This window comes from Suricata suricatta, chromosome 14 (genome assembly GCF_006229205.1).
Source record: "Suricata suricatta isolate VVHF042 chromosome 14, meerkat_22Aug2017_6uvM2_HiC, whole genome shotgun sequence".
Taxonomy (NCBI): domain Eukaryota; kingdom Metazoa; phylum Chordata; class Mammalia; order Carnivora; family Herpestidae; genus Suricata; species Suricata suricatta.
The window spans coordinates 59351157-59363473 of record NC_043713.1 but is presented as its reverse complement, the minus strand read 5'-3'; the positions used below and the strand labels follow the sequence as shown (position 1 = coordinate 59363473).

The 12317-nt window shown below is 44.9% G+C and overlaps 1 protein-coding gene across 6 annotated transcripts in view; it reads left to right on the top strand.

Moving 5' to 3' along the window:
• MPPE1 (metallophosphoesterase 1) overlaps nt 1-12317 on the top strand; it is a 57798-nt gene that overhangs the window by 36642 nt on the left and 8839 nt on the right. For 5 of the 6 annotated variants that reach the window (XM_029921244.1, XM_029921247.1, XM_029921243.1 and 2 more), the window contains exons 2-3: nt 7781-8164; nt 11560-11668. In XM_029921244.1, coding sequence (XP_029777104.1) covers nt 7896-8164; nt 11560-11668 — 378 coding nt within the window. In that variant the 5' untranslated portion in view covers nt 7781-7895. Of the gene's footprint in view, nt 1-223; nt 306-7780; nt 8165-11559; nt 11669-12317 lie in introns of all 6 variants that reach the window. The other variant, XM_029921245.1, reaches the window with a different exon arrangement.

Here is a 12317-nt window from a genome sequence, read left to right as displayed (position 1 = left end):
TGAGGTGGTATCTCAGTGTGGTTTTGATTTGTGTTTCCCTGATGATGAGTGATGTTGAGCATCGTTTTATGTGTCTGTAGGCCATTTGGATGTCCTCTTTGGAGAAGTGTCTGTTCAGGACAGCAGCCACTGTGCCCTCTGGGAATTGATGCATCTTCCACTTTAATCATGGTTAAACGAATGAAAGATTCTTCAGCAACACACACATTTTGTTTTATTTCAGCTAATGGTGCTCTGATTTGGGGGAACATAAGCCAACTTAGAGCCTTCATATCCGTCTCATCTACAGTTGTACCCTTTCAAAGGTGAGAAGGTGACTTAGTGATAGTCCCTTGAACACAGGCTCCCAAGACTTCTCTTTAAATATAATCGTAGTGGATTTATGGGGCACCTGGGTAGCTCACTCAGTTAAGTTTCTGACTTCGGCTCAGGTCATGATCTCACGGTTTGTGGGTTCGAGCCCCACGTTGGGCTCTGTGCTGACAGCTCAGAGCCTGGAGCCTGCTTCTGGTTCTGTGTCTCCCTTTCCCTCTGCCAGTCCCCTGCTCACCCTCTGTCTCTGTCTCTCAAAAACAAATAAACATTTTAAAAATTATAAATATAAAAGTAGTGGATTTAGATCCAAAAGGAAGCCCTTACTCTAGGACATTGTTGGCTGGTAGGGTTTTGGGTGTGTGTTGTGTGTTTGTGTGTTGCTTCTTTTCTAAAGAAAATTGCGGCAAAACCTGCATAACATAAAACTTAACATTTTAACCATTTGAAGCGTACAGTTCAGTGACGTTCAGTACATTCACATTATTCTTCAAGCATCCCCATTATCCATTTCCAGAACTTTTTCTTTTCCCCAAATAGAAACCCCATAAATAAGGACTGCTCACTCCCTGACCCTGACCCCATGGCCACCACTATTTTACTTTGTCTCTATGAATCTGTCTACTTTAGGTCCCTCATGTAAGTGGAAGCCTCTAGTATTTGTCATTCTGTGTCTGGCTTATTTCACTTAGTATATTATCCTCAAGGCTCACCAGGCTGTATCACGTATCAGAACATCATTACTTTAAATTAAAAAAAAAACATTTAATTTACCATCTTGCCAACTTTTAATAGACTTGTATTTTTTAAGAGCAGCTTTAGGTTCATAGCAAAATTGAGCAGAAAGTAGAGAGTCCCCATATACCCCTCCCCCCACACAGGACAACCTCCTCCATTATCATCCTCCTCCCCCAGAGCCAGGTATTTGTTACAATTGATGAAGCTACCCTGATATATCAAAAGCCCAAAGTCCAAGTTCACATGAAGTCTGCTCTTTGTGATGTACATTCTAAGGGTTTTAACAATGTGTAATGATGGTATATCCACCAAGAGTAGTTTTACTGCCCTGAATATCCCCTGTTCTCCACCTGTTCATCCCTCTCTTCCTTCCTCTAAGCTCCCGGCAACCACTGATCTTTTATGGTATCCTTGTTTTTGTCTTTTCCAGATGTCATATAGAAGGGATCCTATAGTAGGTAGCCTTTTCAGATCGGCTTCTTTTCATGAGTAATATGCATTGAAGGGTCCTCCATGCCTTTTCATGGTGTGATAGCTCATTCGTTTTTCGCACTGAATCGTATTCCATTGCCTGAATGTTCCATGGTTTATTTATCCATTCACCTATTGAAGAACATCTTGGTTGCTTCTTTGAGTTTTGGCAGTTAGGAGCACAGCTGCTGTAAGTATTTGTGTGCAGGATTTTGTGTGGACATAAGTTTTCAACTCATTTTGGTAAAATAACAAGCAGCACAATTGTTGGATCATAGGGTGAGAGTATGTTTAGTTTTCTAAGAAACGGCTAAACTGCCTTCCAAAGTAGCCGCGCCATTGTGCATTCCCACTGGTAATGAAGGAGAGGGTCTATCGCTCCACATCCTCACCAGCATTTGGTGTGGCCAGTATTTGAGATTTTGGTGATTCTAATGGTTGTGTGTGTCTAGTAGGTGTGTATCTTGTTCTTGTTTTAATTTGCGTTTCTTTGATGACCTGTGATGTGGAGCTTTTCATATACTTACTTGTCAATATACTTCTTTTAAGGTCTTTGGCCCATTTAAAATTTATTTTTAATTATTAATTTTTCTATTTTAATTATTAATTTTTCTATTTTAATTATTAATTAATTATTAATTTTTCTAAGCTTTTCTTTGGAAGAGTTCCACACAGGGGCTGGTGAGAAAATGTGTTCTGGCCCCTTGCTTTGCCCATCTTTAAATTCCTGCCTGGCCCTTGGACCAAAGGGAGCAGGTACATCTTCTTTAGCTCTTGTTCCAATGGCTGGAGACTGTGAAGCATTTAAAGAATTGAAGAGTGATAATATCTGTTTGTAATTCTAAAATGTTTGAGACAATAAGCTTAAACATAGGTCATTAACTCCATGGATGCATATCAAGCACTGACTGTTTGCAGACACCATCCTGGGCACCGGCAGAGGGGAGTGTGAAGATGGACAAGGCAAGTCCCCTGTCCGAGGGAGCTTGTGGACCAGTACAGTAAGAAACATATTTTATATCATGATCAGGACACACAGACCCATGTACAGAAAAGCGGAAGCAAAAGTTTTGTGGAAGAAACTGTGACTTCTTGCCTTGACTATGTACAGGGCAGGCTAATATGTCCTAGTCTGTTTTCTTCTATCTTATTTTTTAAAACTCTGTTCACAACCCACCAAACTGGTTTCATAAACCAGAGATGGGTTTCTTTTAGCTTTTTGAAAAATGCTGGGTTGGGAGATGTTACTGATGCCATTGTGTGTGATGTCAGGAATAGGGTGTGTGTCAGCGGTAGAAATTAAAATCTCCATATTCCGCACTTCAGTTCTTACTGGGACCTTGAATATCAAGTGCAGGCTCTCTTTAATAGCAAGCATAGGTAAGTCAGGAGGGGTTCTGAGAGGAGTGCATCTGCCTTTCGGTCCTAGCCAGACTGAACAGTGTTGGGAGGCCTGTGTAGTTTTCCCGTCGGGATAGCATTCACTGAGTTTCACTGACGAAACGACCTTGGGGGGTGAAAACATGAACATTTCAGTAATTTTCTTTTTGAACCCAAATCTGCTTAGTGCAAAGGAAAGCATCTAATAGGGACAGATTCCTTGTCACTTAACCACAAGCACTTAACATGCAGAGAGTATCATCTTTATTGAAACCCCTCATAGCTTAGTTTTGTATCTAGTGATATAAGATGGATAAACACCTTTTTTCCCCCTGTATTTACTGAATAGGCAGGAGGAGCCAGTCATATTTGGGCCTCAGTGCAGCACTCCAAGTGCTCCCATAAAGGACCAGACCCTCCTTTCATTTTGTCTTGGGAGGAGCATGATTTCTCTCCTTTAGCCTGTAAAAGCCTGGACATAGAAGGTATAGGAGGATTTAGTTATTCAGGCAGTGTGGCTGTGGAGATTTTAAATAATTGGGCTACATATTATGGTTGAGATAAAATTTCAAGTTTACTTTTACTGAGGAAAGGGTATAGGAGCATTGGATGTCAAGGATTAGAACGTCTGACTCAGTCAATAAGTGGGGGAAACAGCCGAAGATGGCCACAGCTTCTAGATTCTCTCCAGTTTCTGGCCTTTATTCTCTGCTGGCTTCATTCTCCCTGATCTGATTATGGCCATTTGAACTGAGTTCCATTGCTTTGAGCCTGTTGAAATTCATCAGATTGTACAGTTTACTGTAATCTAATCCTGATATACCTGCTTAATGGAAAGATTTACTGTTTATAAAGAGGTACGTTTGTGAACATTATTTCTATCAATCTCCATGCATCAGAGGAGGCGAGTGGTGTGACCCTCATTATGAGGCTCAGAAAGGCTAAGTGGCTTGCTGGGGTCACAGCAGAGCTGAGTTGTAGGAGAGTTTTCCCCCCAGTTCATTGTAGCTATTCTCTCTCCTGGTGGGTATTCACAGCATAGGAGAAAGTACTGGAAGAGGGACCTGTGGCTGCTGACTCCCTAGAGAGCACTTCAGTTTTTCTCTCTCCTACCAAGAAAGGTAGGCTTAGATGTCCCGTGTCTGCCCCAGGTGTGGGAGTGTGTTGCTCCCAGGGGCTGGTGGTCAGCATGGTTTTGTCACAGGTCAGCTGCGTCAGAAAATGAGGAAGTGGAGCGGTCTCTGGGCTTGGCCTAAGTGCAAGTGGGCTTGAGCCCAAGGAGATCACTTTCCACCCATCTGGAAGCAGCCATAAGGTAGGAGCGGCATCTCATTACCTGCGGCTCACCTGGCCTGCGGGCCTTGCTGTGACACTTCTGGGGACAGAATGGATCCCTTCCCTCACCCCATCAGCCCTAAAAATTACTGTCTTCATTTCAGGAAGTAAAAGGGGATGTGCTTTGGTCATAACATTGAAGACCTCATTGAGGATACTAATTTGATGAGTAACAGGGTGACCTTGGATAGAGAAAGAGAAGTAGTTTTCCAAGATTGGAGCAAGAGGAATTTTTGTTTTAAGGATTTCGTGTCACGGGTTGTCAGATACTGGTTTTCACTCTCATGAGGAGTTCTGTTTCTTAAAAATGGTCGCATTATACCAGAGAGCGGATTGACATGGTGTTAGGGTTTTCTCAAGAAAGTATGTGACAGCACCAGCTGGCTTGCCGACCTTCTTTGCCTTTCCTTTCTTTTCCCTCCTACCCTCCCTCTCCCCTTCCCTTCTTTTCTTTCCTCCCTCCCTCCTTTCCTCCTTCCCTCCCTCCCTTCATTATGAGTCCTCTGGCTGAATGGCTCTGTGTGGAATTTCTTTTCTTTCTTTGTGGAGAGAAGAACACAGGCGCTTGAGGGCGGGGCAGGGGCTTTCCCAGCCTTCCTGTGGCAGCCGAGGAATAGTTCCCAGCCTTTGCTGCAGGCAGCCTGGAGGCAGGGACCGTGCTGAGCCTCCACAGGATCAAACCTACCTGGGAACTGGTCTGGGAGAGCCAGCGCCACCTGTGAGTGCAAGTCTGTGGCTTGTCTCTGTGTGTCCTGTCCTGCTCCCTTGGCCCAGGGAAGCTGACAGACTGCAGCTTTGTGTCCCCTCGGCTCCTGACCCCCACCGTCTGCCACACTTGGAGGGCAGCGTGGGCCTGCGTGTTCCAGGCCATCCATTCCGCTTGCTGTGTTCCCGGATCTTAGCTATCACCACCGAAACCAGCTTCTCTGATGAAAGGAAGTAGGTGTAGAGGACCAGTTAGAAAGTTGTCATTCTGGTTTTTAATCTCAGGGAACTTGGGGCCTGTGAAGAGCAAAGCTGTGCATGTTAGGAGGATTCTAAGGCCAACTCCAGAAGGCTGGCATTCCTTCCTCTCAACTCAACATTAAAGATTTAGGAAGTTTCAGCTGCTGGTTTTAGGATTTCAGGAGCTCCTTCGGCCTTTTGAAAGAAAATGAGATATTAAAACCAAATGGTTGCTTCGGAAATATTTGATCAAATCAAAACAAAGGAAATTAGATGGTAGTAAGGAATATATTCAGGGGCGCCTGGGTGGCTCAGTCAGTTAAGCGTCTGGCTTCGGCTCAGGTCGATCTCATGGTTCGTGGGTTCAAGCCCCGCATTGGGCTCTGTGCTGACAGCTCGGAGCCTGGAGCCTGCTTTGGATTCTGTGTCTCCCTTGCTCTCTGCCCCTCCCCTGCTCATACTCTGTCTCTCTCAAAATAAAAAATAAAAAAATTAAGGCTCAGTCGGTTAAGTGGCCAACTTCGGCTCAGGTCATGATCTCGTGATTCATGAATTCCCGCCCCGTGTTGGGCTCTGTGCTGACAGTTCAGAGCCTGGAGCCTTCTTCAGATTCTGTGTCTCCTTCTGTCTCCGCCCTTCCCCTGCTCATGCTCTGTCTCTCCCTCAAAAATAAATAAACTTTAAACAAAATTAAAAAAAAATTTAAATCTGGCATTTGTGTCCTGTTCCCTCTTTAATCAAGTACTTCCCAGTAAGAACGCCACTCAAACACAGGCAGGGGAAGAAGCCATTCATTCCCCTCCTATCTTAGGATTTCTTCTTTTCTGAAAAGCCACAGATGGGGGTGAGGACTTTGTAGTCCAGCAAACAGTTGTCAGCACTTCGTTTGGAGAAGTGTGAAAGGTATCCATCATCTATAAGTTTCTGAAGGCACGTTCAATTCTGGGGTCATGTTTTAAACCTTTGATAATGGCTCACAATACATGTTTCCCCCACTTATTTTTCTTTAGGTAAGGTTTTTAAAAAGTCCTGTATCTCAGTGGTTATATAGAATGCCACTGTGTAGTAAGTGAGGGGCTTTTAATGGGGACCCAGGCTTACATGCAAATGTGGACAGTTCTGGAAACTGAATTTTGCAGACATGGTTTTAGACCCTACAAAAATGAGGCTGTTCGTGAGCCCTTGCCTGTCAATCATATGAACTTTCCTGATTCATCTTAGAACATCATCTCCTCAGAAAAGGCTTTTCTGTATATATTGGCTCAGTGAACATCTGTGGTCAATGTCTCTCATAGCCCCCACCCACTCAGACTTCTGGAATTTCCCCTATATCTGAGTTCTCTGTAGCCCCCAGGTCACTTTAAGATCCTCATCTTTTTTTTTTTTTTTTTAAGTTTCTTTTTTCTTTCTTTTTTTTAATGTTTATTTAAGTTTGAGAGAGGAGAGAGAGTGAGAGAGACAGAATGAGTGAGCACAAGCAGGGGAGGGGCAGAGAGAGAGGGAGATAGAATCTGAATCAATTCCAGGTTCTGAGTTGTCAGCACAGAGCCCGATGTGGGGCTTGAACCCATGAACCATGAGATCGTGACCTGAGCCAAAGTTGAACGCTTAACTGACTGAGCCACCCAGGCGCCCGTAAGGTCCTGTCTTGAGGACAACATGAGGAACTTTAATAGCATTCCAATTTTTTTTTTAAGTTGGCTTCACTCCCAGAGTGGAACCCATTGTGAGGCTTGAACTCATGACTGTGAGATCATGACCTGAGCTGAAATCAAGAGTTGGACGCATAACTGACTGAGCCACCAAGGAGCACCTGCTCCCACCCCCACCCCAGCATGCCACTTTTTAAAGCCTATTTCAGGTGACCCTTGTAACAGCCTTTCTCTTCATGTGTCAAAAGTAAATGCTTTTTTTTGTATAGGATGCAAAGTTCATTTATAATTCAAAAGAACCCATAAACATTTTAGTTTCCCATAGAGATGCTACGGCACATAAATGTCTTCTAACAGAAGGCAGTCCAGAATTTTAAGGCCAGTTTGCAGGTAAAAACCCATGTTTGTGAAACGTACAATCCGAATCCATGTGGCCCTGTGAGGTCCCAGCCTCCGCGCCAAGAGCGGAATGCATTGCTCGGATCTCTGAAGCACGCGGTCTGTGAATATTCACTTCTGTGGAAAAGCAGTGTGGAAAAGTGATGAATTCACACCAAAGACAGCGTACATAATACAGGGGGCTCCTAGCCTGTTGATTTGTAAGGTCCAGGAAGGGTGGTGAATCCTTTTGGGATTCAAATTACTTACTTAATACTTGTTGACTTTCCCTGTTATGTGCCCTACCTTAGCATTGTCTGGTCAGATTGTTATGTAATGATTTCCAAAGTGGTAGTAAAATTTTATTCTCTTAGCAGGAAGATCATTCTTCTAGCATAATTCGACATATAATCCTTGTAGGAGTACCGGGCACTTCATGTATTTGGAAACATAGATACTGTAACTCCTTAGTTCTTAAAAGACTGTAACTCCTTAGTTCTTAAAAGCATGAGCTAGTGTTCATGGCATTATTCTGGAACATAACCCAGTCCTTTCTCTTTTCCCTGCAGGTACATGGCTACGCGCCGGACACCTGCTGCGCCTTACACAGGATTCCACGGTCCCCTCCTGGTGAATTCTTGATGGATTTCACTCCTGATTGCTGACGACTCCTGGGCAGGAGAGATGGCCCTGATCAGGCTGGGGTTTGGAAGGCAGCATCTTCGTCCGACAAAAAGGAGGAGTTTCTTGCTGTTGAAACTCATAGCTGCTGTCTTTGCCGTGCTTCTATTTTGTGAATTTTTAATCTATTACTTAGTGATCTTTCGCTGCGATTGGCCTGAGGTGAAAACTGCAGCCCAGAACAGTGGACAACAGACTCTGAAAGCCATGTTTTTGGCCGATACCCACTTGCTTGGGGAAATACGAGGCCATTGGCTAGACAAATTACGAAGGTAGGAGCCACAGTCAAGAATCTGTCTGATTCTGTAGACAAAAACGGTAGAGAGTCTCTCCCCATAGGTCAAGGTACTCATTATTTTCTTCTCAAAAAGAGACTTATGGGGCATTGGACTTTTATTAAACATCCTATTTGCTGAACATCTGTTAATTTATGAGGACCCAGAATTTGGGAAGCAGACTGGGTTTGAGTCTTGTGACTTTGGACAAGTTACAAGGGCTCCTCCAAGCCGGTCTCTGCCTCCGTGTTAATACCAGAGACCTCACCGGCTGTGTGAGGAAAATGCCCACAGTAAGGTCCAGCACATGGGTGTGGCTGGCTAAGCCACACTCCCTTTCCCCTGGGCAGGGGGAGAAACAGAGCTGGGTTCATGGTCCTCTCTTGCAGCAGTGGTGTAGAGTTTATTTTTTTAAGTTACTTTTTATTTTTCTGATGTTTATTCTTGAAACATAGAGACAGAGCATGAGTGGTAGAGGGACAGAGAGAGAGAGGGAGAGACAGAATCCAAAGCAGGCTCCAGGCTCCAAACTATCAGCACAGAGCCTGATGCTCGAACTCATGAATCATGAGATCATGACCTGAGCTGAAGTCGGACACTTAACCGACTGAGCCACCCAGGCACCCAGTAATGTGTACTTTGAGCCCACTTGGCTTTTGCCTGCTCCGGGGAGCAGAGACAGAGCACATGCCAGATGCATGGCTTTCACCCTGGGCAGAGGGTCGGGTCCCATCTCTCCCACTTAGACCTGCCCAGCATAATCCATCTGGCTTCCCATCAGAAGGCTTTTTAAAAATTTAACTGTGGTGAAGTATGCGTAACATAAAAGTTACCATCGTAAACAATTAAGTGTACATTTCAGGGACATCAAGTATATTCATATTATTGTGCAACCTTTCCAGGCTGAAACTTGGTCCTCGTTAAATACCAACTCCTCATTCTCCTTCCCCGCCAACCCTGCAGCCTCCATTTTGTCTTCTGTCTCTGTGGATGTGGTGTGTCTACCCTTGGTTCCACGTATAAGTGGAGTCATACAGTGTTTGTGTTTGGCTTATTTCACTTAGCATAACGTCTTCAGGGTTCATCCACGTTGTGGCATGTGTCAGGATTTCTTTCCTTTCTAAGGATGAATAATATTCCGTTGTGTATTTAGATCACATTTGGTTTCTCCATTCACGCATTGATGGATACTTCCACCTTTTGGCCACTGTGAAGAATGTCCACTGAAAGGCGACCGATGGGGCTTTCTACCCCGAGGCATCAGAGCTCTCTTCTTGACCTTGGTGATGCCATACCCTGCCCCCTTTCGTCCCCATGACTACATTGGTGCGAGTCTTTAGCCTTGTTAGCAGGAGTCCCCGTGGAGTACTTTGGATATGGATGGACCTTATGTTGAGTGGGGCGGTGACATGTGTAATGTCCCTAGGCGTGAGTGAAAAAGGGAAGACGAAAGAAGGGAAGATGGAGGGGGGTCTTCCTTTTTACTCAGAGTTTTAAACCAAATGAGGCATGAGATAGGGAAGGGCCAGCGCGAGACTTCCTTTGGCTTCGTTTGGGTTTTACCAGTTGAGCTTTCTTCCCTGCCCTCTTGCTGCTGCTGTTTCTAGGTGCTTTCTTCTGGGTGAGTAACATCCAACCAAGAAACACTGAGAAATGACTTTTGGGAGGTACCTTCAGTGAAGGCGTGCACCATGTAGCAGTTTACATGGGGCCTGGGTAGTTTTCTCTGACCCCAAATTACCTTCCCCTATTTATGTGCCCCGGGATGTCACAGTCCCCTTGGGTAGGAGAGAAACGGCCAGGAGGATGCCTTAAAAAGGAGGGAGGAATTGGAATCTTAGGAAAAGGACACAGGTCATAGTTGGTCAGGGAGAGGGGAGGATGAGTCGAGAAAACACTGACATGTCTGAACACCAACTGTGTGTTGGTACTGTGGGGGGCACTTTACAAACGCTGTCTCATGGCGGGGCGCCTGGGTGGCTCAGTCGGTTAAACATCCAGTTTCAGCTCAGGTCATGATCTCATCATTTGTGAGTTCGAGTCCCGGGTCGGGTCCTGTGCTGACAGCTCAGAGTCTGAAGCCTGCTTCCGATTCTGTGTCTCCTTTTCTCTCTGCCCCTCCCCTGCTCGCGCTCTGTCTCTGTCTCTCTCTAAAATAAATAATAAAACACTAACCCCCCCCAACCAAAACAAAACAAATGCTATCTCATTTAATCACATAACTGTCCAGGAGAGTAGGTTTTATTATTCCTATTTACTAATGAAGAATAGAAATTAGAGAGGGTAGGCAACATCCTCAAGGTCACACAAGTAGTTAGTGAGTGGAGCTGGGGTGTTAAGCTGTTGCCTGTCAGGTTCTAGATCCCCGGCTCTTGTCATTCACTTGTCTTATCAATGAGATGATTACCTGGATATCAGAAGTCTCTAGGATTTACAGTTCTGGCATTAGCTAGTCTGATTCTCTCATTATCTCCTCCCAATTCTGAAGGCAGGTAGGAAGTTGAGGTCCCTTCAAGAAGAAGTGAAACTTAAGCCAGATACTTTCATCTCCTTCGTGTGGGGTAAAATCAGTCTAACTTGAGGCATCTTCGGAAACTGCGTTAAGCCCTTCCCTGACCTCTGGGGCTGTCAGAGAGGTGGCTTCTGGGGTACAGTGTGCGCACCCTGGTCTGTGGGTACCACATAGGGGAAGTCAACCTTTAAGCTGTGTGGGAGGGACAGCCTGACTCCCCGGGGGCTGTTGTTCCCGCATTTAATCAATATGGACTGTGACCCTTCCAAGCATGAATGAGAAGCAGGGATGGGGCCATTCAGTTCAATTTTTTAAAAAAATTTTTTATTTCGAAATGCTTATTTAATTGAGAGAGAGAATGAGAGAGCGCACGCGTGCGTGAGTGTGTACAAGTGGGGGAGGGGCAGAGAGAGAGAGAGGAGAGAGAATCCCAAGCAGGTTCCACACTGTCAGTGCAGAGCCCAATGCAAGGCTTGAAGCCACGAACCATGAGATCATGACCCGAGCCCAAATCAGGAGTCTGACGTTTAAAAACTTTTTTTAAAAATGTTTTATTTATTTTGATACAGAGAGAGACAGAGCATGAGAGAGGGAGGGGCAGAGAGAGAGAAGGAAACACAGAACCGGAAGCAGGCTCCAGGCTCCGAGCTAGCTGTCAGCACAGAGCCTGATGCGGGGCTCGAACCCACAAACATGAGATCTGACTTGAGCCAAAGTCGGAAGCTTAACTGACTGAGCCATCCAGGCGCCCCAGGAGTCTGACATTTAATAGACTGAGCCATGCAGGCGCCTCTCAGTTCACTTTTTAAATGGCCGTAAGACAGATGTGGGCTCCCCTAAGAAACAGGCTGATGCTGTGCTTTTTCCTGTTGGCCTCAAGGGAGTGGCAAATGGAGAGAGCCTTCCAGACAGCTCTGTGGTTGTTGCAGCCGGAAGTCGTCTTCATCCTAGGGGACATCTTTGATGAAGGGAAGTGGAGCTCCCCCCAGGTAAGACCCTGTGATCCGGGCACCCTCATCCTGTTCTGCTTTCTGCGTGCAGCACAGGCAGCCAGAAAATCCGTGAAGTAGAATCAGTGCGAGATGGAAGGTTTGCTTAGCGCCAGTATTAAAAATGTGTGGTCTATCTTGAAGGTCATTAGGATCTGTACCTAACGCCAGTCTTGAGTTAGGCAAGCTAATCTTAAGGCAGTTGACCCTTGAACGATGCTGGCTTAGGGGTGCTGACCTTGTACAGTCAGATATGTGGATAAGTTTTGATTCTCCCCAAACGTAACTACTAAGAGCCTACAATTGACTAGAAGCCTTACTGTTAACATAGTTAACACATATTTTTTATGTTACGTGTATTCTATATTGTATTCTCTCAATAAAGTAAGCTAAGAAAAGAAAATGTTATTAAGAAAATCATAAGAGAAAATACATTTATAGTACAGTTCTGTCTTTATATATTAAAAAAAAAAGCCACATATAAGTTGACCCGTACGGTTCAAAGTCTTCTTGTTCAAATGCCAATGGTATTTGTTTATGTAGGAAATAGGTAGTTTAGTCAGACCTCACTTTGTTGGCATGCCTATTCCCATGATCCTCTTGGAGAGGGAAAAAGAAGCAAGGTGGATTCGAAGTTACTTTTCACCAG